The 27,900-nt window shown below is 55.2% G+C and overlaps 1 protein-coding gene across 7 annotated transcripts; it reads left to right on the top strand.

Moving 5' to 3' along the window:
- Positions 1 to 322: 322 nt before the first annotated feature.
- On the top strand, positions 323 to 27,458 carry MPP2 (MAGUK p55 scaffold protein 2). 7 transcript variants are annotated; one of them, XM_014849330.3, is made up of 13 exons: positions 323 to 932; positions 3,204 to 3,267; positions 8,094 to 8,212; positions 19,564 to 19,716; positions 19,836 to 19,985; positions 20,369 to 20,596; positions 21,414 to 21,545; positions 21,656 to 21,761; positions 21,847 to 21,915; positions 22,117 to 22,278; positions 22,950 to 23,152; positions 23,487 to 23,615; positions 24,848 to 27,458. In XM_014849330.3, exons 2-13 carry the CDS (start codon positions 3,237 to 3,239, stop codon positions 25,022 to 25,024), a joined length of 1,659 nt encoding a protein of 552 aa, XP_014704816.1. In that variant the 5' UTR covers positions 323 to 932; positions 3,204 to 3,236; the 3' UTR covers positions 25,025 to 27,458. The 7 variants fall into 7 exon arrangements, with proteins under 7 accessions (XP_014704816.1, XP_014704815.1, XP_044602125.1 ...); XM_014849329.3 differs by having other exon boundaries at positions 496 to 598; XM_070483322.1 differs by lacking the exon at positions 323 to 932 and adding an exon at positions 2,170 to 2,228.
- Positions 27,459 to 27,900: the final 442 nt, after the last annotated feature.

The raw sequence follows: 27,900 nt of genomic DNA, 5'->3' as shown, positions 1-27,900 counted from the left end.
CCTTCGCGAAGACGCTTCCCCTTTTTTTGCAAATTATTCTGGAGAATCTGGGATCCAAGTATCCACCATTCGAGTCCTTAAAAGGTGCCCCTGAGCCGGAGGCCCTATGGGGCTGGGTCTCCTGCTCCTTGGGGGTCTCCCTAAACTCCTCTGGTTCCCCTTCCCAGTTGGGAAGCACGATAACAGGGAAAGTGAGGCATGCCTGGGACTGGAACGCGGGTCCAAACTGAGAGAAGGGGGCGGAGTAATCTTTCACCATCGCCCTTTTAAGGGATCTCTGGGCGCCAAGGGACACCAGTTGGTACAGGTCCCAGTTCGTGCTTCCCCGAGTGGGAAGCGAGCAGGGGGTCGTGGGCTGTGCGGTGTCTCCCAAACCCCCACCTCCCCGCCTACCCACTAGCTGTTCGGAAAGACGACTTTCCCCGGGTCGTCCCACGGCGTCCACATCCCCCTCCCCTTCTCTCCCCTGTCGGTCTCCGCCCCCTCGCGCAGAGGAGGCCTCTCCGCTTTAAGAGCCTGGTAGCGATTGACAAGCAATAAACGCGGAGCGCCGGGCTGCGCTGGAGCCGCCGGGAGATAGGGGCTCCCCCGGGCGCAGGTAGGCGCCCCCTGGTCCGGTACCCACCCCAGGTCCCCTGTCTCCTCTTCATCCTTGCACGGCACTTGGGGCCCTATTCTCTGGGTCCAATCTCCCCCGGCCCCTTCTCTCAGGCCTGTCCCCTCCCTTCCCACCTCCCGCTCCCCCCTCCCCTTCCTCGGGTGCTCCGAGAGAGAGACCAAACCCACTGCCCATTGACGCTGGCCCCCGCCCCCGCGGTGAGGGCTCCAGAGTGACGTAGGGCGCAGAGCTGGTGAGCTGTGCGGAGCCTGGGTGTCCGCCCGGCTTCTCCAGGCGCTGAGCGCATTCGGGGGACTTTGGAGCCGGGCATTACGTAAGAACCGCGCTGTTTGCGCTTCCGGGGGGTGGGGGCGCGAGACAGGGGTTTCGTGGGTCCCCGTGGCCCCGTTGTTCCGTTGGGAGGCCAACACCTCAGTCTTCCCTGGGAGGGGGTCCCGGGAAGGGGTGCGCTCCTTCTTCCGCCTCTCAGGCTGTAGGGGGGTCGGGTCGGGGTCGGGGGCCAGGGTTAGGGTCTGGTGACCTGGGAGGGGATCCGTGCCAGGAGCGAGGAGCCAGGGTCGGAAAGTTAGGTCAACTAAGGGGGCAGAGTGAGGACGGGGGCGGGGGGGACAGCCATTCAGTGACCTCATCCCCCTGGTCTCCCGCGGGCGCGCACGCAAAGAGCCTTCTTTGATGGCTCGCTACACGCCCCCCTCCCCCCAGGTCCTAGCGCCCAGCGGGTTAGGGCTGCGCTCCTGGGGCGGGGGCGATCTCATGGTGGGTGCGTGCAGGTCCGCCCGGCCTCTAGACCCCCGTCCTTCGGCCCTCAGTCTAGCTACCCCTCCCCACGAATTGTCGGTCTTCAAAGCGCCTTTGTCAGACCTTTCTCCGCTGCATCTCTTTGTATGTGTATTGATGGAGGGGTGGGTGTGAGGTTGGAGGAAACCTCCCCCTCTCACGCTGGCCTGCATCACCTACCGACCCTGAGTGATGTGGATAGCCTGGAGGTAGGGGTGAGAGGGCACCTGGGCCCAGGCTTTTGGAAGTCGAGGTGCAGGTTCCCAGATGCCTGGGCCCCTGACCTTGGCACGGAGCCAGGCTGGCTCGCCTGGCACTGCTGTTCTCCTGTGGGCAGAGCCGGGCCCCGCCCTCTCAGAGGCTTGGGTGGGGGTGCGGCAGAGCTAGCTGATACCGTGGGAACCGACTCCCCAGCGAGAAAACTTGGGCAGGCTGGGCGAGACTTCTGGGGACAGGATCCCGCCTGCCTCTTCCCTCCCTTCACCCTCTAGAGAAGGAGGCTGTCAGGAGTCCCCTCTGACTGCCACTACCTCTGTCAGGGAGAGCGGAGGTAGCTAGGAGAAGGCTTCAGGCTCCAGTTCGCCAGGACCTGGGATGGGGAAGGAAGGGTTCCCTCCTGGCAGCTGTCTAGGAATAGGGACAGCAGACGTTGGCACCGGAGGCACTGGCTGGCACAGTAGATCCTGAGTGTTTCTCCCAGCCTGGGGTGCTGGCCTGAGGGGGGGTGCCCTTCCTCTCCTTGAAGGCTCTCTCCTTTCATGTCCTCAGGGGCAGATCCTGGAGGAAGGGGAGCTGTCCCCTCACCTTTGTAGTTTCTGCTACCTGGACTCAGGTGACCAGCTCATGTCTGGGAGGGGGATGGGAGCAGAGAGGGTTTTATTAAAATCAGGTAGCGGTCCCTCTGGGGAGAATCTTTTTTTGGGAGGAGATGAAGTTGCAGCTCCCCCACCTCCAGGGCCCAGCAGGCATTCAGACCTAAAGTGGGCACTGCCAGCTGCTTCCCCCCACACCCCCACCCCTGCTGTGAGCCACTGCCTCCTGTTGTTATGGCAACTGGGAATTAGGGTTTTCTCCAACAGCACAGCCCAGGAAGGCAAAGGGAGGAAGGGTGGTGGGTTACCCCCCTGCCCCCGCCCCTGGAGAATGAGGGAGCCAACCTCAGCTTGGGAAGGCCCTGGGATGGGAGCTGGGGCTGTAAACTCATGGCTGGTTCTGCCCAGAGTCCCCTGCTGTCCTTGTCCCAGCTCTGGGCTAAGAAGGGGTGAGGGGAGAATGAGGAAGCCAGAGAGGCCTTGGGGAGGTACGACACCATTTCTGTCAGCCAGATGGACAAGTGTTTGCGGAGCATCTACACTGTGCTGGGCCTAGGATCCAGAGGCAAATAAAACAGGTGTAGCTCTTGACCTCATGGAGCTTACAGTCTGGGAGCACCCATCTTTCCTGCTTTTGACTCAAATTCTGGACTCTTATACCCACTTCCTCTCAAAAAAAAAAAAAAGAAACAAACAGATGGCAGGCAGAAACACTTAATTATTTTTGAGAGTCATAAAGCCTGGGTGTTCATTGTCCCTTTCTTTATTAGCTTTGTGACCTTGGGAAAATGAATTAACCTCTCTGATCCTCTGTCTCCTCCTCCTCCTTGGAGAAATGGACATGTAATATCTGCGTTTCCTGCCTCCCAGGACTGTGGGATCATCCAGTCTCTGGGCAATGCCCTGTCCTACCTTGTTAGCTGATCCTGAGGGGGAACCCCTTCCCCATTGCTTTGCCCTTGTGCCTTCTCATCCTCCTCTCTCCTCTCCTCCAGGAGAGACATTTCAGAGCCCTTGCTGACCTCACCATGCCTGTGGCCGCCACTAACTCTGAGACTGGTAAGAAGGGGGTGAGGATGTTCAGAGGGTGCCAGGCAGGGACTTGAGGGTGGGGAGCAGCCGTCAGGCAGCCCCACAGCTCCCTGCAAGAACCAGCTGCCTTGCACCGCTGCTCCGCCCAGCCACTCAGCCATTCTTTCAGCTGGCTTCTATGACTCTGCTGCACCTGCCCCATGGTGGGGCTGGAGACACAGCGCAACTCACCTCTGTGGAGGGCAGGGGGATGCGTGCCCCAGAGATGATCCACACTGTTGCTGGAAGGCAATGGCCTGGGGCCAGGCTGCTTAGAGCAGGGGCCTCTAGGAGCTGGGCCTTGGGGGGTGGCTTGGGGATGGAGGGACTGCAGCAGCAAGGCCTGGGGCTCAGAAGTTCGTGGAGCAGTGCCCACCAGATGGGTGGGGTAGACCAGCGAATGCTAGAGATGGGGGCGTGTATGTGCTGTGGTGCAGGAAGCTGTGCGTGGAGAATGCCAGGTCAGGAAGCCTCAACTTGGTTCTGTAGGAGGTTTGGGGGCAGGGGAGTGGGCCACCCAGACAAGCTCCGAAGCCTCAGGAGCAAGCTACGTAACCTCTTGGAGCCTGCGTCTCCTCTCCTGTGAAGAGGCCGAGTGAAACTCCCAGGCTGTGGTGGGATAGCGCAGTACTGTTAAGAATATTCAGTTGTTGTGCTGTGCTGCTGGGGTACCTTGGCTGATTAACCTGTGACCTTGAGTCAGTCACTTCCCTTTTAGGACCCAGGTTTCCCCATCTGTAAGATGAGGTGATGGGACAAGATTAGTGTCCTTAACTTTTATCGGTCCTGGATCCTTTGATCCAGGTGAGAATCTGGTGACAGCCACAGGCCCTCATTGGAGACAAATGCTTCTATGTGTGAAATCTGCATTCCACTCCGGGGGTTCGTGGGCCCCCTTAAGTGCATTCAGGGACCCGCCAGGTGAAGTTCCCTGTGCTAGAGGCTCACTAAGCGGCCTGATAACCACTGGAAACTGCTGTGGTTTGCCCTGATGTATCCTAATTTCCCCTGCCTGCATGCTTGCCGCCCGTGCAGCTCCTCCCTGCACTCTGGGCCCTGCTGCTCCCTCGGCAAGATGTTGCCCAGTCTCTCCCATTCTGGTTAGCGTGGGTGGCTCCCCTGTCCCTCCCCTTTGAGAAACTGAACCAGGAAAGCGAAGGCTGCTGTGGTAGGCCAGAGCCCAAACTGTGACACCCTTGTCCCCCCCCAGGAAAGGCCTCTTCTCTATGCAGTGGAGGGACTGTGCCAGTATCCCTCAGCTTCTGCAGCCTGGGAGGGCTCAGTGCTTCCACCTCCTGTCCAGCCTGCTGTGCCCCCGGGCCTCTCCCCCTGCTCTAGCCTGCCTGGGCCCCACTGTAAGCTGCTTAGGGGTTAATTAAGCCCATCCCTGAGCCCGTGATTAAAGGTCTATCAATCTGGGGCTGCCCAGTAAACCCATTAATAGTGCCTGACAGGAGTGAAAACGCTCCACAATTTGGCTTCCCTGCTGCCGGCCGCTTGATGGTGGTGTGGTAGGATGGGGTGGGGGACAGGGCAGGGAATGGAGCCCAGGGGTGTCGGTATGCGGCCTGCTTCCTCTGAGAACTCATGGGGCCCCTGATCCCCCGGTGTTGTGCCATGGGCTGCTTCTGCCTTCCCATATCCAAAGGAAGGTCAGGAGCAAGCTGCTTAACCTCTTGGAGCCTGCATTTCCTCTTCTGTAAAGAGATGATGTGAGACCAAAAGGCTCTAAGTTTCTTAGCCTCCCCCTCAGGCAGCCCTCTCTGCTTGCTCTGGGCTGGATGGGCTCCAGGCCTCAAAAATCTAGCAGTGGGTTCTGCTCCTTCTCATTTCACGGTCATTACACTTCCCACAGACAGCTGCGCCCTGGCCTCTGGGGTCAGGTTCACCACCCCCTGCCCCGGGAGATCCCTGCCTTGGGCTCTGCAGAGACTGAAGCTAGCAAGGTCCTCTCCCACCCTTCCCACTGATCAACATGGTCGTTGTCATTGTGGAGGGAGGGAAATGTGTTCCTCTTGCAGAGAGACCCCAAGTCTATTTCTAGTAAGGTGGAGAAACCCTTTTCCTGAGGGTTGGAAGCAGGGTGGAGATGTATGGGTGATGGCCTGGGCTGAGAGTTTAGAGAACTTGCCCCTGGAGACTCCAGACCTGCAGCTTCGCCCTCTCTTCCCCCTTGACCCAACTCCTTCCTTTCTTTGAATAAGGCAGGGATGTGGGCTGCTTTCAGGTGGAGCTGTTCCTTTAAATCTCTCTCTCATCCCTGGGTTAAAGTCCTGGTGTGTAAGCCCGCCTGCTGCCATGGCAACCAGGGGTGCAGTGCAACCTGGTGCCACTCCTCAGGGAATGGCTGGCTGCTGGCCTCATGTGGCCAGGGTCTCAGAGGAATAAAGGTTCTGGGCTGGGGTTAACTGTCAAGTCCCCCCTTCCTGCCCACCCTTGTCCCTGTTGTGGGAATGTGCTGTCACCTTTTCACTCCTCCAATTCCAAGATGCCTGACTTGCCCACTGGGCATCACCCCCTTACCTAAGGGCAAGAGCTAATGGGAGATGGGGGAGGGGAGAAGCCGCTGCTGAGATGTAGGGTCAGAAGGGCTTGAGGTACCCTTCCCTGCCCACAGTGGTGCTACCCGCCTTCCTTTTCCTCCCTGTCCCCTCACCACCCTGCCCCATGGCTGGCAGCCAAGGGGAGACAACTGGGGCTTGAGGTATTTGCCCTGTGCCAGAGTGGTGCCACTGGTCCTGGCGGAGAACTGAGAGTCGTACTTGGGGCCTTCCTTTGATCCTGAGGGGGTCATTGGAAAGGGGCCTGGAGAGGGGACATAGAGTAGAGGTCTGAGGGCAGGAGGAGGAGGTGGCACAGGGTGTATTTGAGGAGGGACTTCCAGGAAAAGGGGGCGGGAACTAGATGGTGCCAAGTCCCCACCCCCTTGGGTTTCGAGCTTCCGAGATCAGGCCGTCCTAGGAGAGGGATTCTCTCTTTCCCATTGCCCCCTCCCCACCTGTCTGCTCCAGTCAGGGTTTTGGCCAATCAGCAAGGCGGTTAGAGCGGCTGAGCCTTGCTATTGGCTGATCCTGCAGAGGGCGCTCCCTGAGTCCCGCCTCCTCCAGCGCAGCCCCCTCTGGCTGGGAAGGCGCCCACGGTGGCGTGGAGGCCACTCCGGCAGCCTGGGCGGGTGGAGGCGGCCATGGCGGGCAGCCCAGGCAGCGGGGCCTCCTTGGAGGGCATATCCCTGGGCTCCTCTGAGGAAGCCGAGCTCCGGAGGGAAGGTAGGGGAAGGCAGGAAGGGGAGTTTGGGGTGAAAGCTAGACTGGGGGTTGGGGGCGTCTGGAGAGGTGCCCTAGGAGTGGGCTCCCGGGAACCTAAGGGTGTAAGGGCATGGCCCACCAGGAGTGCTGGCCCGGGCAGAGGGCACCGGCTTTCCCTCATGGCTGGCGGCTGGGGAGGATGACAGGGGAGGGTGGATTCCAGGATACTCTGGCAGAGTGGGAAGGGTCCTGCCCTGGCCTTTTTCTGAGCCCACTAAGGGCCTTGCAGGTCTCTGAGCAATGCCAAGCCCAGGCCTGGGAAGGAGAGGCCTGGAGGGCAGCTTGGATGTTGTTTCTGGAGAAAGTAGGGTGGAGGAGGGGGAAGAGGGTGAGAGTCCAGGAGTCCCTGAACCTTGTCTGCCTGCTCCAGTGTCACTGCCCCCTCCTCCCCATCCCCCTTCCTTCCTGGAGGAGGGGGCAGTGACAAGAGCAGTGAGAGGTGCCAGGAACCATATCCGCCCCTCCTCCTCCATGGCTTGGGTGCTGTTCTGCAGATGTAGGCGTGGGTGGCAGAGTGGCAGAGTAATGATACCCCCTGCCCATCTCTGCCCCCAGCTGGGCACACTCTGCTTCTTCCTTCCTTCTCCCAGAACCTGCCATAGCCAGAAGCTCCCACCTCTGCCAGTGGGTGAAGACAACCCCCACTTCAGATCTCAGCAGCCAGTGCTGTGGCCCAGCACCAGGTGTTCTCATGTCCTTGGTTATGTCCCATCCCAGGCTAAGGGTTTGCTGATCCCTGAGATGACTTGGTCCGACCACTGCACTTGGGTGCCCACAGCCATCCCAAGCCCTAGGGACCCTATTTCCCCGACTCCTGCTAATGTTCCAGGCCTCAGCTTTGGCTTCCCATGATCTATATTAATTTCTCAATGATTACAGATCATTGTCTGTCAGAGCTAAAGGGCCTGTAGACACCATCTGGTCAAATCTACCCATTTTACAGGAAGGAAAGACTGAGGCCAGTGAGCAACAGTGACTTGTGCAAAATTACACTGAATGACTGGTGCAACTGGTGCTGGATGTTGTACAACCCTGGCTTCCTGCATGACTGCCTGCTGGACTCTAGGTCTGCACTCAGGGACATGCTCCAAATGCTGTCTCTCTCCTTCCTGAGCCCGCCAGGTGCGGGTGGCTCAGTCCTGGGGCTTCAGCCCGTCTAGAGATTGAGTGAGGCACCTGTGGTTTTCTGGTTCAGGGCAGAACCTGGAACCTGACACCTGCTTCCCTGTCTCCTCTCCCCCACCTCAGAGTCCACTTCCTGCTATCTGGAGCCTCCCGCCTGCCCAGGCTGGCATAACCTGGAGTCTAGAGAACAGGCCAAGGAGACTCTCCCTAGCCCCCCAGGGCCCCTGCCCCAGGCGTTCCCATGCTGATAGGGAGGGAAGTGCTGTTGGGCAGGGGCTGTCTTCTGTGGGATGTGGGGTGGGCGCGGTGGGGTTGTGTGGTGTATTTTGGTCTCCTGTGCCTTGCTGGAACCTGTGTGTCTCACCACCTGCACCTTCCCCCCAGCCATGCAGCAAGTCCTGGACAACCTGGGATCCCTCCCCAATGCCACGGGGGCTGCGGAACTGGACCTGATCTTCCTTCGAGGCATTATGGAAAGTCCCATAGTCAGGTCCCTGGCCAAGGTATAGTGCTCCAGGGAGGTGGGCACAAGGGGACTGGGTCTGGGGAGGCTCAGTGGGGATGGGGTGTTAGCCACAGGGGGCCCTGGGAATGGAGCGTGTGGCACAGGAGACCTGTGGAGGGGGGTGTGCCCAGGTGAACACCCATGCCCAGGTGAAGAATCTGAGCGACTAGAGGTAGGAGGTCTGCCCCCACACCTGGCTAGGGAGTGTGTGGATACGCCCGTGTGGATGCACGGTTGGTGGCTGCCAGCTTGTGGAGGGTGTGAGTGGTGGGGGCCAGCGTGCCTATGTGTTGGACTCTCCAGAGTTCATCCTGCCTGTCCCTCTGCCGTTGGGCGTTCTGTGCAGACATCTTTTCAAGGTCACCTGCCACGTATTGGATGGAGCAAAGACTCGCTAAAAGAGGAACTTATAAAACCACTTGGTCATGGCAGTGATAGCGGCAGATACACTAGGCATTTTAGGAACATAAAGGACAGATGCCCCACCTAGCCCGGAGTGGGCAGGGAAGGCTTCCTGGCGGAAGGGCCACTTGAGCGGAGTCGTAAAGAGTGAGGAGAGGAGGGAGGGCGTTCCAGGCCACAGGAAGAGCTTGAGCAGAAACAGGTGAGAAAGAGCCAGAAGTATACAGGGGCTGTGAGTGTCGGTGTGAGGCTGGAGCTGCAGGGGTGAGACAGGGAGTGTGAGCTGCGCAGATGTTGGCGGGTGTGGAGGGTGCTGGGGGCTGTGCCTGGGGCTTGGGCATCGTCCCGTGATGTCCTGTGAGTGACGTGGAGCCTTTCGTGAGCTTTAAGCAGGGACGTGATGATGGCAGTGGACGTTTTGGGCACATCCTTCTGGCAGCACATGGAGGACAGAGGGAGGGTCATGGCTGGAGTTGGAGAGACCAGAGTTGGGGGTGGCGCTGAGCTAGACCTGTGTCACAGGGCTTGAGGGAGGGGAGGCTGGAAGAAATATTTTGGGAGTAAATTGGCAGCACTTGGTGTTTGGGTGTGAGAGGTGAGGGGTGGGTGTGGAAGGCCCCTGGGATTCTGCACGAGGTGGGGGTGGGGGGGAGTGTGAGGCTGGGGCCGCCTTCAACTGAGAGAAGAAGCAAGCATGGTGAGGAGAGAGGCGGACCCCTCGAGGAAGAGGGAGGAGGTGAGAATGGTGTGAATAGCTGTGTTGGAGGCAAGGCTGGGAGTGGCAGGGAATTATGCCTACTTGCTCAGATTTCTGAGGGGAGGGGGACAGCCATCTGCTGGGAGTTAGGGATCAGAGCTTGGGGAGGATTTGGAAGGGAAGGTTTGACTAGTTGCTGAAGAGGAGGAGAGAGGGACTCCGCCAAAGCCAGGGAGCAGAATTGACAGGGCCCCAGGCTGTCTGTGGCAGGTACCCGATTGCCCAGGGTGGGGGTGACTCAGTCCAGAGATGCGGAGATAAAAGGGGTGGCTTTGGTCCAGGACTTGTGCTGGATGGGGACTCTGGGAGGCTGAGTGCAGGGGATGGTGTGAAGGGGACAGGGGAGAGGGGCTGAGAGCATCACCTCTAAAGCCCAGGCAGGCCAGGGAGGGGAGAGGAACCAGGAAGAGACAGAGGCAGGGAGAGAATGGAGGCGCAGGCCTGGGGGCTCTCTGAGGTTGCTGTGTTTGGAGAGAGAGTGTAGCTGGAAGAGAAGAAGGCAGAGGTCAGAGAGAGGGAGGTGGGAGGTGAAAGATTTCCAAGAAGGACAGTTCTGGGGGGATGACATGACAATCTAGGGTGTGGCTGCAAAGGATGGGCAGAGGTCCAGGGATGGAAGGCTCGGATGTGGGATGGCGTTGGAATCTGGGGCTACAGCAGCTGTTGAGGTGGGGAGAAGACTGAGGCAGTCCCAGGTCTGCATGGTGGTGGGGGTGACTAGGAAGTCGGTAATGACAGTGACAGTGGGGAGGGAGAGGGTGGTACAGGCAGCTACAGGGTGAGGATGGGGACTCAGCTATGACCGGCTCTGGCATGGGGTGTGGAGGGGACCAGGCCCCAGTGGAGGGAGAGAGCTGCTGCAGGGGACACAGCCTCGTCACGTTGTCATCTGTGGAGTGGCTAAAGGGTTGGGGAGGTTGTTAAGGATGGAAGATGAGAGGGCTGAGAGGGTCCATAGTGGGAGGTTCTAGGGAAGAGAAAGCTGAGCAGATTGGAGGAGGTTGGAGAAAGGCAGGTTGCTCTTCACTGGGTGGTCAAGGATTGTATTCATGTATTAAAAATAGAAACAAGGAATTATGCATGTCTCAGACACAGAGAATGGGAGCTCCATGAGGGCAAGGATGTCTGTTGGGATCCCTACTGTGTCCCCAGAGCCTAAAACAGTGCCTGGCACATAGTGGCTGCTCACTGGATATGTGCGAATGAATGAATACTAGAGAGTAGGAAATTACATACCAGACCTCGGAGTGCCCATCTCCATGATGGTGTGCTGGCTGGCCATATTCGCTTGAGTTCTGGCTCTTCCTTTTTAAGAAATAAAAAGTATGACACAGTCAGTGCCTCCCTGCGTTTCCTCGTTTCCACTGCTTTCCCTCCCCACAGATAACCGCTGGCTGGAGGTTGATGATGTCCTACCCCTGATGTTTTCATGTCTTGCCTACGTATGTACTTTATGTAAACAGTGTGCCCCCGCATATGTGTTTTTCAGCTTTGCATAATGGGATGCTAGAGCGAGCTGCTTAGGTTTTTGAGATTTCTGGCTCATATGCGGAGTGTGGGTATGGACATGAGTGTGGATGTAGACAGAGAGAGAGATGGGTTCATGGTAACTGGTGTGAGGAATCCCAGTGTATGACAGAGCCCAGCGTCTTCATTGATGAGTTCCCCTGCTGAGAGACAGGTACCTGGGTGCTGACTTACCTCTGCTGGGGACAGTGCTGCAGGGAACGTCCTCATGGCTGTCTGCTGCACGTGTGAGAGCTTCTTGAGGGTGGACACTTGGCAGTGGAATTGCTGGATACGTGTGTTTTGAACCTCAACATCTGTGACCTTCCGAAGCTGATTTCAGAGTTGGGTGTATTAGGCCACGTTGTCTCTGGGTCACGTTAGCCGTTGCTTCAGTAATGAGACGGCCAGTGAAATGTGGAGGGGCTCTCGGGATGGCAGACTCTCAGGGTGAGAAGGTCCTCTAGCCAGCCCCCTCCAAAGCACAATCCCCTTCAGTAGCCTTCCTCTCTGCTGGCTTTGTCTGATCCATTTGACAGCTCTCCCGTGATGGGACTGCTGGCTGGCTGGCTATGTCATTCACTCCGTCATTCAGTTACCCATCAGCTCTTCAACAAACTTCTGTTGCATGCTCACCAAGTACCAGGCACAGTGCTGGGGCCATGGCGATGAGCTGTCAGAGAGTTTGTTCTTCTCCCGATGGAGCCCAAGTCTCATTTTCTCGCTGAGCTCTGCATTGTCCCAGACCTGGGGCCTCACAGTTCAGCCTAGTTGAGAACTTACCATGTGCTGTATCAGACTGAGAGTAAACTCCCTTCTCCAGAAATGTTCTTGGGGATAGCTGGTCAGAATTTCCTCCCAAGAAATTCCTAGTGTGGTTCCAGATGCACAAAGCACAATAGAAGGTGGTGTGGACATTTCTCCAACTCTGAGACCCCCAATAAGAGGCTCCTGGACTGAGGAACCCCAGTGATTTCTTCTCTCCGTCTAGTTGTGAAATGAGCAGGAAGTGACTCTCCATAAAGGCCGGTCTGAGCTCCTCCGTGTGTGTGTGTGTGTGTGTGTGTGTGTGTGTGTGTGACACTGCAGGGGGGCTTTGCCACCCCTCTTCAATGGTAGAGTTTCTCTCTCCACTCTTCAATCTGGGCTTGACCACGAGACTTGCTTTGGACAGCGGGACCCACTTCTTACTCCTTCTCAGCACTTTTAATGATTACGTCTACATAGGTAAATTTCTAACCGAATAGACAAAGTACTTTGATCAAAGATCCAGCTGCAAACACTTGGTTCTCCTGGCGAAGTGACCCAGAAACCCTCAGGAAGGGAATCAAGTTGGATCTGCGTGTGGTGGCTGTTAACCTCCTTCCCTCTGCCTTATGGAGCGGCTTGACTCTCTTCTCTGGGGACGTGACAGAGGGTGTGGGAGGGGCCAGCCTGGGTAGATCTGGGACCAGGGAGGGGCAGGGCCTGAGGGGACTAACCCAGAGAGTTAAACACTAGAGGGAAGTCAAATCTGGTAGGCAGATCACAAATCCAGGGCGTTGGCTGCAGACAGCAGGTGGCAGCCCTGGCAGGTGGGTGGCATCTGGGAGGGCTGACATGGATCCAGCAGCAGGTGTTTCAACAACAAGCAAGGCCAAGGTGAGGAATCCCAGGCAGGTGACATTCAGAAATTCAGGCAAACTGTTGCCAGTGGGGACATCTGCCAGCTGGCAGGCCTGGGAACTGATCCACATGAGATGAAGAGGAAAGAGATTAGGGTTTGGAGTCAGAAGATTCACTGACTGGCTGTGTGACTTTAGTATGTCTGACAACCTCTCTGAGCTTCAGTTATTTTCTTCTGAGAAGTTGAGATAATGATGCCCATCTCTCAGAGTCATGGTGGGAGAGGGGAGGTCATGGACATGGAAGTGCTTTTTAAACCATAAAGAGTTGTTATAATGTAGTTTTGGCCATCGGCCTGGAGTTCATAGGGAGGACTCTAGTCCTATGGTGAGGCTGGGGTGAGAGAGCTAGCAAAGTAAGACAAGGCCCTAGAAGAATGAGGGTCAAGGGAGGTCACTAAGATAGAGACTCTTGACCAGGGGACGTGACAAGCAGAGGCTACAGTGGCAGGGAGCCAGATGGGTCAGTTAGCTCTTGCTGTGTAACCAAGCACCCCGCCGCATAATAGCTTAAAACAACTGTGCTTTACTTCTCATGATTTTGGGGATTGGTGGGTGGTTTTTCTGGTCTGGGCTTGCTGTGTTGGGGCCGGTGGTCTAAGATGGCCTCACATGTCTGGTGGTTCAGCTGGGAAGGCTGCCACGTCTAAGATGGGTGGTCTCTCCTCCTGGGAGGGTGGCCCAGGTTTCTTCACATGGCCATCTCAGCAGCAAGGGGGGACAAGCCCCAAATGCCAAGCAGTTTGCAAGGTTCTGCTTACATCACGTTTGCTAATGTCCCGTTGGCCAAAGCAAGTCACACGGTCAGATCCAGATTGAAGAGCAACGTTACCTCCTGCACACCCGTCTCAGGCTTCTCTCGGTATGAACTATTTAATTATGAGCGGGGCTTCAAACGAGAACTCCCTGTCTTCTGCCGAGATCAGAGAGGTTGGAGTGGGAGGGCGGAGGGAAAAACTTTCCAGAGAAATGGCTGTGTGGCCTTTCTGCTTTTGCAGTCTACTGCTGGCTCTGGCTCAGGAGCTGGCAGATCTGGGTTCGAGTACCAGCTCCACTGTTAGCTCGCTGGATCCCTGGCCCAAGCTTCTGCTCTGTGATGAATCTGAGCCTCTGCTGTGCTGAGGATGATTTTCAGAGGACAATTAAACAAAGGGTTACCGCAGAAATTCAAAACCACTCTCCTGGTTTTGGGACCTGGGCCTTGTGCCTGTCTTACTGCAGTGTGTGCTGTACCAACAACATGGCTTTCCAAAAATAGGTGCCCAGAGAGTGACACCACAGCTGTGGGGAGCTCAGAGAGTCAGGAGACTTTGACTGGAGTCCCTGGGGTATGCCAGTGAACTGCGTGCTCTTAATGAATTCATTCTATCCTTTCAGTCCTCGGACGCTTTATTGGACTTAATGCTGCTAATCTCACAGGGGCATTGTGACGGGTAAAGGGGACGATGTTCTGCAAGTGTGCTGTTTGGCCATCGAACATGCACATACCCCACGGCCCAGCAGTTCTGCTCCTGGGAGAAACTCTCACATGTGCACCAGGAGGCACAGACTAGAATGTTCACAGCAGCATCATTCGTAATGGTAAAGCCTGAAATGACCCACATGCCTTCCAACTAGAGAGGAGATAAATAAAATGTGGCCTGTTCACACAACGGAATATAATACAGCGATTAAAAGGGAGGAACTAACGTGACGTGGGAAGGAAGAATGAATCGTAGCAAGATAATATTAAGTGAAAAATTATTTCACTTACTATTGTTTACTATTATTATCCTAAGATTTATGCTTATTTCATATGATTAAATGAAAAAGTTGTTCCTTAATAATTATTAATAATTATTTGCTTATTAATAATAAGCAAAGTATTTTGCTTATTAATAATTATTAGTAATTAATAATATTTCTAATTATTATTAGTAGTAATTAGTAATAAGCAAAATACTTTTTCACCTAATATGAAACATAGGAATAAATCTTAGCACAATAATAGTAAACAATAGTAAGTGAAATAATTTTTCACTTACTGTTATTAAGTGGGAAAAAATCTGGCTCCCAGAGATTATATATGGCATAATTCCATTTTTTTTTTTTACTTGTGGAAGATTGGCTCTGAGCTCACATCTGTGCCAGTCTTCCTCTATTTTGTATGTGGGACTCCGCCACAGTATGGCTTGATGAGCAGTGTGCAGGTCCGCACCCAGGATCTGCACCCACAAACTCCAGGCCATGAAGCAGAGGGGCGAACTCAACCACTACGCCACCAGGCCGGCCTGTTAGAATTCCCCTTTTTTAAAGGCAAAAATAAATAAAAACAATATTCATTTTAGGAATATGTAGAATACATATAGGTACAATAAAACTATGTAAAATGGGAGGTTACCACACGATGAACGTGACGAATCACGATGGTGGTTTCTGTGGGTGGATGGTTGGGTGGGGCAAGTGGTTAGATGTAGGAGATCGCTAAGATCCTCGTTTTTGGTTTCAGTGGTGGCTTCTTAGATCCTCATTATAGTATTAAAAATATCTAGTTTAATACTGACTAACTGAAAGGAAGCCGTGCATGCACCAGCGATGAGAATATATCATGACCCAAGGATTGTACTTAATCCCACTCTGAGTGTCCAAAGCCCGGAAAAGTGGGGTGCAGATTGTGATACACGCTGGGTGTTCTCAGCCCTGGGCTGTCAGCTGTTCACATTGGCCCGGGTCGTGTTTTTTGTATTTGAATGATTAAATGTTCAAAGTCTCCTCTGGACCCCGAAGGTAGAACTTCGAGACCTGAGCTTTTATGTCTGTGAGTGAGACACCGGAGCGGCCTCAGGAGGAGCAATGGATCAGCCTGGGGAAGGGTCATCAAGTCAAAGATGGGAGGGAGGTGGCTTGGGAGACGGGCTGGCTTCCCGCTTGGTCATGCAAGGCCTCCTAGAGAAACTAGTTCTCCATCCATCAATGGAGCAGAAGATGCTGAAGCTAAAATGAGTGACCTCTGCGCTCATGTCAGGACACCTGGGCCAGAGCCAGCTCCTGTTACCCTGAAAGAGCCCAGCCGGGCTCGCCGTGGTGAGATCAGTGCAGGCCTGAGTGCCTTTGTTCGTTCTTCAGACACGGTTCCTGGGGCCCTAGACTCCAGCGTTGACCCAGACACGTGGTAACACAGAGCTGGGGAAGTTCCTTGGGCTGTGCTGAGCTAAATGACTGGGGATCACGTAGGGATCGGTGGACCCTTGCAGGGCATGTCTCTGCCCTCCAGCTTCTGAGGGACATCAGGGCATAACAGGTCTCCGAGTGCTACCCCTTTGCCCCTTCGATTGTCCGTTTCCCCAGCAGGAACATTCTGCCCAGCCAGGCTGTGGGAGTCAGTCTGAAATGCTGCCCACCTAGGAGAGGGTAGTTTAGGTGACTGTGGGGCCAATGTGCAGAAAGGAGCTAGCCTTTATTGAGCACCTGCTCTGTGCCAGCCACTATGTCCATCTCAGTGATTCCTCGGATTATCCCTATGAGGTGTCATTAAAATCTCCCCATCTCATGGGCTTGGAAAACTTTCTGTTGTGACAATTTTTGAAAATATCTCCCGATCCCTCATCATTCATCACCCCACTTCAACATTTAACAACTCTTGAACAATCTTGTTTCATCCATACCTCCACCCACTTCCCTCTCTCCTGAATTATTATTATTATTATTATTTTTAAGATTTTATTTTTCCTTTTTCTCCCAAAGCCCCCCAGTACATGGTTGTGTATTTTTAGTTGTGGGTCCTTCTAGTTGTGGCGTGTGGGATGCTGCCTCAGCATGGCTTGAGGAGCGGTGCCATATCTGTGCCCAGGATTTGAACCGGCGAAACTCTGGGCCGTCGAAGCAGAGTGTGCAAACAACCACTCGGCCACAGGGCCAGCCCCCTCTCCTGAATTATTTTTAAGCAAATCTCAGACATAATTTTATCTGTATCTTAGTATGTGTATCTGAAAGATAATTTAAAAAAAATAATCACAATACTATTATCATATGTAGAAAATTAAACAATAGTTTTCTTATGGATTTTCTTCTTCTTTTTTTTTTTTGGTGAGGAAGATTCGCTCTGAGCTAAAATCCATTGCTAATCTTCCTCTTTTTTTGCTTGAGAGAGATTAGCCAGGAGCTAACATCTGTGCCAGTCTACCTCCACTTTGTATGTGGGATGCCTCCCAGCATGGCTGATGAATGGAGCGTGTCTGCTCCTGGGATCTGAACCTGCGAACCTGGGCCACTGAAGTGGAATGTGCAGTAGTTTAACAATTTGGCCATGGGGCCGGCCCCTGGATTTTTAATAAATGGTATTGGGACATCTAAATAGTCATTTGGAAAGATATCAAAGTATATCCATACCTCACACCAAACATAAGAATGAACTCCGCACAGATCAGAGATCTCAATGTGAAAAAATAACCATACATGTACTAGAAGAAAACAAGGATCTGTGTGTGAGGAAAGCCTTTCTTTAAAAAAAAAAGGGGGCTTCAAAATTCAGATGCATAAAATATTAATAAATTTAACTACATTAAATATTTTTTTGCATTGACAAAAAAAACCATAAGCAGAATCAAAAGACAAATGACAAACTGGGGGAAAATATTTGCAAGAAATCTCACACAGTGCTTCTCTTCTTAACATAGAGAATGTTTAAAAACTGGGAAAAAGAAAAAAACTAACACCTGGTAGAAAAACTGGCAGAAGACGTGAACAGATAGTTTGCAGAAAAAGATACACAGATGGCCCTTAAACATACAAGGAGATGCTCAGCTTCACTCAATAAGCAAAATGCAAATGCAGCCCCAGGGAGAGATGGTTTCTCATCCTTGGGATTGGCAGACATTCAGAGGCTTGATCGCACTCTCTGGTGGCAAGGCCTCAGGAAAGTCTCTCCTCAGTGGTGTGGGAGGGCAAGCGGCCCAAGCCCCATGGAGGGGAGCCTGTCAATATCTAACAAAACCACATCTGTATTTACTGCTTGACCCAGCAGGACTTCTAGGAACTGCCATGGAAGATGTTGTCCACAGCTGCAGAACAGCTATGCCAGGGTTATGCACTGCAGCTTTATTTGCAATAGTAAAATACTGGAAACAATTTAAATACCTGTGGAGACTGGTTGAATAAACTGTGGTACTCCAGTCACGCAATGAGTCAAATGCAGTAATTAAAAAATGATGATAAAGGAAGCTCTTTGTGTAGAGCATAGAGTGATTTCAGGGCGTATCATAAAGTAAAAATCCAAACAATAAACCAAATCCATTAAACAAACAAAAACCCAAGCTATCAAAGAGTGTGTATAGTGTTCTACCTTTTATGTAAGGAAGAAGGGGAATTATTTACTTATTTTTGTGAAAAGAAACAGGTAGGATAAACTAGAACCTGATGAAGACGTTGCCTCTAGAGTGTGGGAGTGGATGAGGATAGAGGTGAAACTTCTTTGAGTTTCCTTTTTGTAGAGATCTGAAATTTGAGCCACGTGAATGTTGCACGTATTCAAAAAATAAGATTAAATTAAAAGAATGAAAAAAGCAAACCATGAAATTAAGTGCAGATAAGTGAATCGATCTATATAGCAAATTTTTAGCATGATCATACTGAAAAAGGAATTAATACAGGTAACTTTTCTCACAATATTCTGACTGTACCCTACGTGGGATAGATGCTAAGGCTGTACTCTTTAATATGGTAGCTGTTAGCCACATGTGACTATTAAATACTTCAAATACTTAAACAAAAATGCTGGTATAAAACTCAAAATCCAGTTCCTTGTCATCCTAGTCACATTTTTTTTTAAAGATTTTATTTTTTCCTTTTTCTCCCCAAAGCCCCCCGGTACATAGTTGTATATTCTTTGTTGTGGGTCCTTCTAGTTGTGGCATGTGGGACACCACCTCAGCGTGGTTTGATGAGCAGTGCCGTGTCCGCGCCCAGGACTCAAACCAATGAAACACCGGGCCGCCTGCAGCGGAGCGTGCGAACTTAACCACTTGGCCACCGGGCCGGCTCCCCTAGTCACATTTTTCAATAGCTGCAAGTGGCTAGTGGCCACTGTATTAGCACAGAAAAAGAGCATTTCCATTAAGTTCTTTTAGACAGCACTATTCTGAAGACAGAAAGAAGTGCAGATGAATCTTGATTTTTACGTAGTGGGTTTGTGATAGGTAGTAGAAATAGTTTAGCAATTCTGAAACTTTCTTGAATATTGAAGGACAGAATAAGTAAATATATTAATGTTACTGGGAAATAAGTTCTCACTGAAGGAGAAGGGTGATACAAATATGGAATGGGGGAAAATCCTGCAGAGTTTGCTTTTATTCAGAACTATCAGTATTGGTGGATGTCTGCTGCAGACATGACAACCCAGAGGCAGTGAGCACTGAGCGCCCAGGTCTTGGTTTCTAACACCATTCCCTGACAAAAGGAGTCAGAGTTCCTTGGAGAAATTGCTGATTCCAGACCTGGGGTGGGGCAGGTGAGACGAGCCTGTGGCAGAGGGAAGGTGCCCAAGGACTAGTGGGAACATGTGAAAAGGACACAGGCTTTTTGTGCTTGGGGCTCCTACTGGACAAATCTGGGATAAATTGAGGTGATGAGAATAGTGATGGTGATGGATTAGAATACACTGAGTAAAAAAAATCTGTAGTGATATGGAGAGAGAAAGAGAGGGAGGCGGGGGACGGGGAGCATGTGGGAGAGAAAAAGGAAAAGCTCTTTCCTGTAGTAAGATGCCAAGGAATAAATGTCAAAAGAATAATGGAGTAAGGTAATCACTGTTTTGCAACCCCCCAGATAGTAATTGATTCAGGCAAGGGTCATAAATGGACACTAAATCCATTAGTGAAACGTTGTTGGGGAACGGAATAGTCTCACGGTCGCAAGGTGTGGGGAAGACACAAGATCACTGACAGAAAACTCTTGCCAAAGTGATTAACCTGAGTCTAATCAGGAGGAAACAATCATGGCTCTCGGGGAAGCATCAGGCCTCACTTGTTCCGTCCCCACCCGCAGGCCCACGAGCGGCTTGAGGAGACAAAGCTGGAGGCTGTGGGAGACAACAACCTGGAGCTCGTGCAGGAGATCCTGCGGGACCTGGCGCAGCTGGCCGAGCAGAGCAGCACCGCCGCGGAGCTGGCCCGCATCCTCCAGGAGCCCCACTTCCAGGTTTCCGCCCAGGCTGGCATGACGACTGGGGGAGGGGCTGGCAGGAAGTTAGAGCCAGGATGGGGCAGGGACCACAGGGCACTGCCCCATGGTCACTCCTCTTTCCACCATCTCTCCAGTCCCTCCTGGAGACCCATGACTCTGTGGCCTCAAAGACCTATGAGACACCACCCCCCAGCCCCGGCCTGGACCCAACGTTCAGCAACCAGCCTGTGCCTCCGGACGCGGTGCGCATGGTGGGCATTCGCAAGACTGCTGGAGAGCATCTGGTGAGGATGTCGGGCAGGGCCAGAGGTGGGGTTTGGAGGCGGGGTTCAGAGTAACCGACCGGGATCAAATCTGGTCAGGAGAGGGCTAAAGAGGCCGATGGGATCAGCTTTGCCCAGGGAGGGGCCCACGCAGACCCAGGAGCCCGCAGGCGCTGTGCCTATGAGCCGCACACATCCGGGCGCCTGGGCGCTCTCCATTCGGCCACTTTCCTTCCATTAGTGCTCCTATAAGTGAAGAATTCGGGTGGCAGGATGGAAGAGGAGGACTCAGGGCAGGGGCGGAAGGGCGGGGGTGGGAAGGGAGAGGCTGTTAGGAGACCCTTTTGAAGATTCTGACTTGGAGCAGTTGGGGCCTCATCATACGCGCTCTCTGTCCCCCCCAGGGTGTGACGTTCCGCGTGGAGGGCGGTGAGTTGGTGATCGCACGCATTCTGCATGGGGGCATGGTGGCTCAGCAAGGCCTGCTGCACGTGGGTGACATCATCAAGGAGGTGAACGGGCAGCCGGTGGGCAGCGACCCCCGCGCGCTGCAGGAGCTCCTGCGCAGCGCCAGCGGCAGCGTCATCCTCAAGATCCTGCCCAGCTACCAGGAGCCCCATCTGCCCCGCCAGGTGGGCCCCTGCACCAGGCCCCTCACCCGGTACAAGGCCCAAGGGTTGGCTGACAGGGTCGTAGGCCTCGGGGCAGGATCCTCTGTTCTCCAATCGGTGTTCTCAAAGCAAGACATGGGGCTGGACCTGCGGGCTGGGGCGGACGACCCAGCCACCTACAGGCCTCCGCGTGTGGTGCACATGCACCTTCATGCATTTACCCTGGTCTTGGACAGTCATGCGCATGTGCAAGGGACGTGTGTGCATCCAAGCCCTGGGCTACCCGGTTGTACACGTGAGCGCCTGCATCGTGTGCAGTGGTCCGCGTGCGTATGTGTCTCTGTGGGTGTGCAGAGATGTGTGGTCACGTGTCCTGTATAGCTGCCTCCTGGTTGGTGGATTATGGAAGTTTGGCTGCTCTACCCGCCTCTCCTATTGGCTCTCTAGCGTCTGCCAGAGCCCTCTCCTCCAACGGGACGGGTGGAAAGATGGAGGGATCTTGCATTGGATGCCAGGGTCCTGTCCCTCACCCAGTGATCCTGCCTTCTCAGTGGGTGGGGCCACGGCCCCAGGCCTGAGCAGATCTCCCATCCCTCCATCTGAGTCCTTCTGTTCTGGATGCCAAGGGAGGCTGGTACCAGAGAGCCCGTCTAGGCAGCCCTGGGGGCATCACAGCTCTAGAGGCAGTGCCAGGGCCGCTTGTATCTTTGTGAGGGGAAGGGGCAGAGGGTGGACCGTGTGACACGCCCTCCCACCCCAGGTTGGGGGTGGGAGAGGGCACATCCCCTCCAGCCTTCCGCTACTTCTTCCCCTGACCCTTCATTGATCCCCGGCCCAGGTATTTGTGAAATGCCACTTTGACTATGACCCTGCCCGAGACAGCCTCATCCCCTGCAAGGAAGCGGGCCTGCGCTTCACCGCTGGAGACTTGCTGCAGATTGTAAACCAGGACGACGCCAACTGGTGGCAGGTGAGCCCTGGGCACCCGTACAGGCTCTCCAGGTATGGCGTGTGAGGGAGCTGAGGGCTCGAGGAGATGTCCTCTCTCTCAGGCAGATCTCTGTCCCACGTCCACTTCAGGCATGCCACGTGGAAGGGGGCAGCGCAGGGCTCATTCCCAGCCAGCTGCTGGAGGAGAAGCGGAAGGCTTTCGTCAAGCGCGACCTGGAGCTGACGCCCACCTCAGGTATGCGGTCCCCCCCTCAGCAGAGCCTAATCTGGGATCTGACATGGCCCTGCTTGTCCTCACCAGCCCATCTCCCTGTGGCCAGGAACGCTATGTGGCAGCCTTTCAGGAAAGAAGAAGAAGCGAATGATGTATTTGACCACCAAGAATGCAGGTGAGTATTGGAGGCCCCCTCCCCTGTCCTCCTCTGACGTGGCATGCCCCTCCCTCCCCCACCGATGGCTGGTTCTGATGCCACCAGCCTTGTCCCTAGGCCACGCCCGGTTCCTCCCTGCTGCCCTGGCCCCAGCCCTCTTACCCTTGGCCTCCCCGAGAGCCCAGCCCCTGATGAGCAGTGCCATCTCCCTGTGTCCAGAGTTTGACCGCCACGAGCTGCTCATTTATGAGGAGGTGGCCCGCATGCCCCCTTTCCGCCGGAAAACCCTGGTGCTGATCGGGGCTCAGGGTGTGGGTCGGCGCAGCCTGAAGAACAAGCTCATCATGTGGGATCCAGACCGCTATGGCACCACGGTGCCCTGTGAGTGGGAGCTGGGCCTGCTGGGTGGGGGGCAGGGAGCAGGGACTGCCCTGGGGCCAGGGCTGGGTCTACTCAATGGACATCTGCATGGGCACCAGGTCAAGCGATACCTTTGGCTGTGAGGTGTGGGTGTGCGCCCTCTGTGGGTGGCTGGGGGAACTGCAGGCTGGGAAGGGCTGGGTTACCTGTCGCTGGAACCTGTGGCCAGGTGGGCTGGGCTGGGCTGGTCTCTCCTTTCCTTCTCTCATGTTTCACTTGCTAAAAGCCCAGCTAGGGACCCATGTGAAACAGGGCTGTGAGCCGCCTTGTGTGCCCTTGTGGAAGACAGAGCTTCTTGGTGACAGAACCAGTTGGGGTGGAGAAAGCTCCTGGTTCCTGGAGGCAGGAACCTGAGTGCTGACCCCAGGTCTGCTTGGCCTTGCTCTGTGGCTTTGGGCTGCACATTGCCCTCTCTGGGCTTCAGCCCCCCGTCTGTGAGCACTGGGTTGGAGCAGGTGATCTCCGAAGGTCCTGGCAGTGTGGATATCTCGAGTCTGTGTGTGTGCCAATGGTGAGGGTGAGGGCAGTATGTGGGGGGCGGCCGCGCTGCGAAGGTAGGCTGTGCAGCCGTGTGGAACGTGTGTGTCTGAGTGGTGTGGCCTGCCTTGCCCGTTCTACTCCTCTTCCCCCAGACACATCCCGGCGGCCCAAGGACTCAGAGCGGGAAGGCCAGGGTTACAGCTTTGTGTCCCGTGCGGAGATGGAGGCCGACATCCGTGCTGGGCGCTACCTGGAACATGGCGAATACGAGGGCAACCTCTATGGCACACGGATCGATTCCATCCGGGGTGTGGTTGCTGCCGGCAAGGTGTGCGTGCTGGATGTCAACCCCCAGGTACCACCCGGCCTGCTCCCCCTGCCTGCCCGATGTCCTCTCTGCTCACTCTGCTTGCCCCCAGCGCTGCCCCTTATGTTTCCAGGCACTTGTCTCTCAAGCACCCCCATAAAACCCCTCAGCTACTGCTAGGGACCCAGCCCACCTACAGCCTCCTTCTCAGCCTCCTGGGTCCCCCACTGTAGTCTCCTCCAGTTACCTCAGCCCCAGCCCCTGTCAACTGTCCCTCTGCCAGTCATCCCCAGGACCTGCGTCCCAGAACCCAGGTACCCGTCCTCACTCCCATCACCCAGATGCCTGTGGGCATATACTCCCCCACCCTCCTCTCCTGCAGGCGGTGAAGGTGCTGAGAACAGCTGAGTTTGTCCCTTATGTGGTGTTCATCGAGGCCCCTGACTTTGAGACCCTGCGGGCCATGAACCGGGCTGCGCTGGAGAGTGGGGTGTCCACCAAGCAGCTGACGGTGAGGGGCTCTGAGGTGTGGTGGGAGGGGCCTGATCCTGGCCCGGGTCGGGGCAGGCTGGAGCTGGTGAAGAAAAGGAGGTGGGAGAGGCGCCCACCCGAGGTGTCAGAGAGGGAGAACTTGACAGTCTCGCTTTAAGGTATGGGAACAGGTCTGAGGGAGGAAGCGCCCGAAGTCTCATAGAGTCAGGGACACAGGTAGCCCAGGGTGCAGGGGCTTCTGCCAGGCCCACTGCTCGGCCCACTCAGCAGGGACAGAGTGCTGACCAAAGGGAGCCCAGAGGGCCAGCTGGAGATCTGTGGCAGAGGTGGGCCAGCTGGGCTCAGGGTCTTTGCAATGGGAGGAAAGGCTGAGGGAGGGGGGAAGCGGTAGGCTAGGAGTCTGGCTGGAGGGAGGAGTTAGCAGCAGGGAGCGGGCAGCGCTGGGAGGAAGGCTAAACTCAGGCGTTGCAGACCCCAGGTCACCCCACCTCCAGGTACCCCTTGGAGCAGCCTTTCCCGGGAGCTGTAGGGTTTGCAGCGCTCTGAGCTCAGGGGTCCCTCTGCTGGCCATACGGGGTACCGCAGCTCTCGGAGCGAGGCTGGCTGGGCTGGGCTCCCCTTTGCTACAAGCCCCTTGGCCACAAACACTGCCTGCCGACTGGAGCCGCTGGGACACAGCCGGGCCAGCCCGAGAGCTCCTGCCTCAGCTTATTTAAGTCTGTTTTCAAGTTCCCCTCCCACCCCTGCCTGGCCCGCTCCCCCTGGGTCTGGGGTGGGGGTTGCCTTGGGCACTGTGGGCTGCCGGAGTGGCAGGCGAGGCTCTCAGTCTGCCTAGGTGAGAGGCCTAGTCAGACTAGAGGGAGCACTGGCTTCAGAGTCAAGTAGACCCTGTTGAGCCACTGGCCAGCTGTGTGACCCCTTTGTACCTCAGTTTTCTCTGCTGTAAATGGGGATGATTAATGCTGCCCTGTAGAGCTATAGCGAAGATTAGGCCATTGCAAAGCAGGTGGGGCCGTGCTTGGCATTTACTAAAGCTATTTCCTTCCTTCCTTCCTTTCACTCATCTGTCTGTCTGTCCGTGGTTGCAGGAGAGCCACCTTGGGGCATGCAGGGAGGGGCTCCTGCCTCCCTACCCAGGGAGTCCTCACCTGCCATGGTTGGGCTCTGGGGAAGGGCTAGATGGGGCAGTTGTAGATGCCCCTGATGATGGGGTGAGTGGGGGACACTGACGGGCCCCCTTGTGCCGAGCAGGAGGCGGACCTGAGACGGACAGTGGAGGAGAGCAGCCGCATCCAGAGAGGCTACGGGCACTACTTTGACCTCAGCCTGGTCAACAGCAACCTGGAGAGGACCTTCCGGGAGCTCCAGGCCGCCATGGAGAAGCTGCGGACCGAGCCCCAGTGGGTGCCTGTCAGCTGGGTGTACTGAGCCTGATCACCCGGACCTAATGCCCTCTGGCGTGTCACCCAGAACCCTGAATCCCTCCCCTTCCCATCTGTGACCCCCAGCCACAATCTTTAGTTCCCCTGGCGCTCTGGCTCTCCCTGGGTTACGGCTCCTGGCGGGCCCGAAGTCTGGCTCCAGCGCAGAGGCGTGCACTGCCAGGGAGGCGGGCGTTCATGGGGTACCTCTATGCCCAGGTGCTGCCCACTCCCGATGCCCATTGGCCACCAGATGTCCCTCTCTGAGGGCCAAGCAGTGCCCAGGAGTGTGTCAGAGTCACTTCCATAATGCTCAGTCCAGAGAGAGAAAAACTACTTTGGGACCATGTGGTCAGTAGTACACTGCCCCCTGCCATCTCTCTCCAGTCACCTTTTCTCCTCTGGACTGGCCCCCCCCCCCATTCCTCTGTTCCTCCCGCCTCTCACCCCTGTGGCCTAGGAGCAGGCTGTAGGCTGTTTCCATGTGGTCAGGAGAGTGCATGGCCCCATGGCCGCCAAGCAGGCCCAGGCGGTGGTGCCAGCCTGGTGCCATCCTGAAGACTGGGGGAGCCAAAGCACCAGCCAGCGGCCACAGCCGGAGCCGGGGGCAGTGTAGCTCTCGGCTCTCTCGGCATGGGGCGGTGTCCCACGAGAGGACGTATCCCCGTCCCTCCCTCATCCACAGCTTTTCACTGCCGGAGTCTCTCCACAGACTTCTCCGACGTGCCCCTGAGAGGTTGGCTCTGCTCCTCGCAAGGCCGGGCTGCAGGGGTCAGCAGCCCAGGTCGGGGTGGGGTGAAGGCTGAGCCCTGTGAGGAGCCTGCTTCTACTGACTGAAGAGCCCCAGGCTCTCCGTGGCCCCTGGTAGGGGTGCGTCCTGCTTCTCAAGCCCGTTTGTCCATCTTGGTCTTCTCTGGCCGGGCCCACTCACATCAGGGCTTCCTGGGGGGCTGAGGAAGGATGCGGAGCAAACCCTGCGAGCACCAGGCCGTGGAGCTTGGGCTTGGCGAAGGACGTTTGTGTGCTAGCAGTTCCTCATTGCACAACTCCAGGGGGTGCCCTCCACGTGGTTTCTGTGCAGTTTATGCTCCGTATGCTGTGGGGCCTGGTCTGTGTTTCTGTCCCTGGCGTGTGTGTGTCAGGCTTGGTTTTTGGTGAGGAGAGGCAAAGGGTGGTTTTGCTTTGGAGGTCACTCTTTGGGGCCTCTTTTTTGGGGTTCCCCATCAGCCCCCATTTCTTATGAGACCCTTATCCCAGATTCCAGAGGCTTGGCCCTCCCCACGTGTCTTCCTCCAGCTCTCCTATTGTCCCCCAACCCTAAATGCCACTCTCCAGTTTTGGGGGAGGGCAATGTGTAAAATAGGAGAATCTCTTTTAAGAAAAGAATGCCATCCTAGACACCCCCAGGCATCTCCTCCCTCCTCTCTGTGATCCTTCCTGGGGTGAGCCTGTCCTTGCAGGGACCACCCCAGCGCCCCACCCCAGGCCCCGTGCTTCCCGGATCTGAGTGTCTAATCTGTCTTCGCTGCAGTGTCAGCCCAAGCTGGCCCCTGAACCACTGTGTGCCCATTTCCTAGGGAAGGGGAGGGAGAAGAAACAGAATATTTATTACAAAGTTAGAAATATATTTATTATATTAGGGATCTCATTTGCATTGGCATAGGATATGCAAATGAGATATAAAGGTCAAGCCTGCTCCCATCTCATTTGCATAGCTCTGCATCCACTATGCAGTGATGTTTATGTTCATCTTTTCCCTCTAGTCAGTGTTCTTTTATTCTCAGTTCAGCTCTCCCTTGCTTCACCCTCACCGTGAGCCTAAGGGGACTGGGAGTGGGAGGAAAACGGGGAGTTTTGCTGCTGGCCTGGGATCACAGCATCATTTGCTAGCGCCCTCTTTTTGTGGGGACTTGGGAGTAGAGCAGCAAGGATCTGCTGTTGTGGCCACTCTCTCCTCCTTGGTTAACCTCCGGAGCCCCTTGGACCACAAGGAATCTTCTCTGATTGGGGTGAGGGCAGCCACGCATGGGGGGCTGGGCATGTTGCTGGGGAGTTGGCACCTGGCTCTTTAGGGCCAGTCTCCAGTGTTGATGCTATTCTGGCACCTTCACCTCTAGTGATGCCTGAATGGAGGGCTGGGCCCCTCTTCTGTCTCCATCCCTCTCTGAACTGTGTCCTCCGTCCCCTGGAAGCCCCATTCTACGTCGGAACAGTTGCGTGTGCCCACCCACCATGTTAGCTCTGACTCTGTCCTCCCTCTCCCATGTGGACACTTGTATTTGCGGGACCTCAGGATAATGAGGACCCTGCGCCCCGCTGTCCACACTCAGTCCCAGCCTGGTTGCCCTTTCCCTCTCCCCTCCCTCAGCCATCTAATTCTTGAGCCTTCTCTCTGACTGGTTTTCTTTCTTTTCCTTTGATTAAATGTGAAAGCAAAGGCTTCTGGGCTCTGTTTCTCTTTGGTTGGGGTTGGGTGGATGGTCGGGAGAGGGGGAGAGCGGGGAGCACAGCACAGATGATTCTGGAATGAAAGTCGGAGTGACATGTCTTGTGTTCTGTGATGTCTTCTGAAATTTCCTGCCCCCCCTCCACACTCCCCATCCCCAGAAGATGCTCTTTCTAAATGCCTGTATCCAGGAGTCTATGAGCATTTATGGGGGCCAGGGGACCCAGGAATTCCATGGCTAATCCACTCAGCTTCACCTGGAACTTGCTGTGTTGCCTTCAGCAGGTCCCTCTCCTTCTCTGGGCCTCAGGTTCACCCTCTGCAAAAGTGTCATGGACTCTTCCGGTGCTAATGCTAGGATTGGTTCTAGGTACTCAACAGCGGAGGCCATAGAGAGCTGGTTGAAATGTCACCCAGATGTCACCATGGGGGTATTT

This window comes from Equus asinus, chromosome 13 (genome assembly GCF_041296235.1).
Source record: "Equus asinus isolate D_3611 breed Donkey chromosome 13, EquAss-T2T_v2, whole genome shotgun sequence".
In the NCBI taxonomy this organism is placed as follows: Eukaryota; Metazoa; Chordata; class Mammalia; order Perissodactyla; family Equidae; genus Equus; species Equus asinus.
The sequence above is the reverse complement of the archived record's forward strand: the minus strand, read 5'-3'. Positions and strand labels throughout refer to the sequence as shown.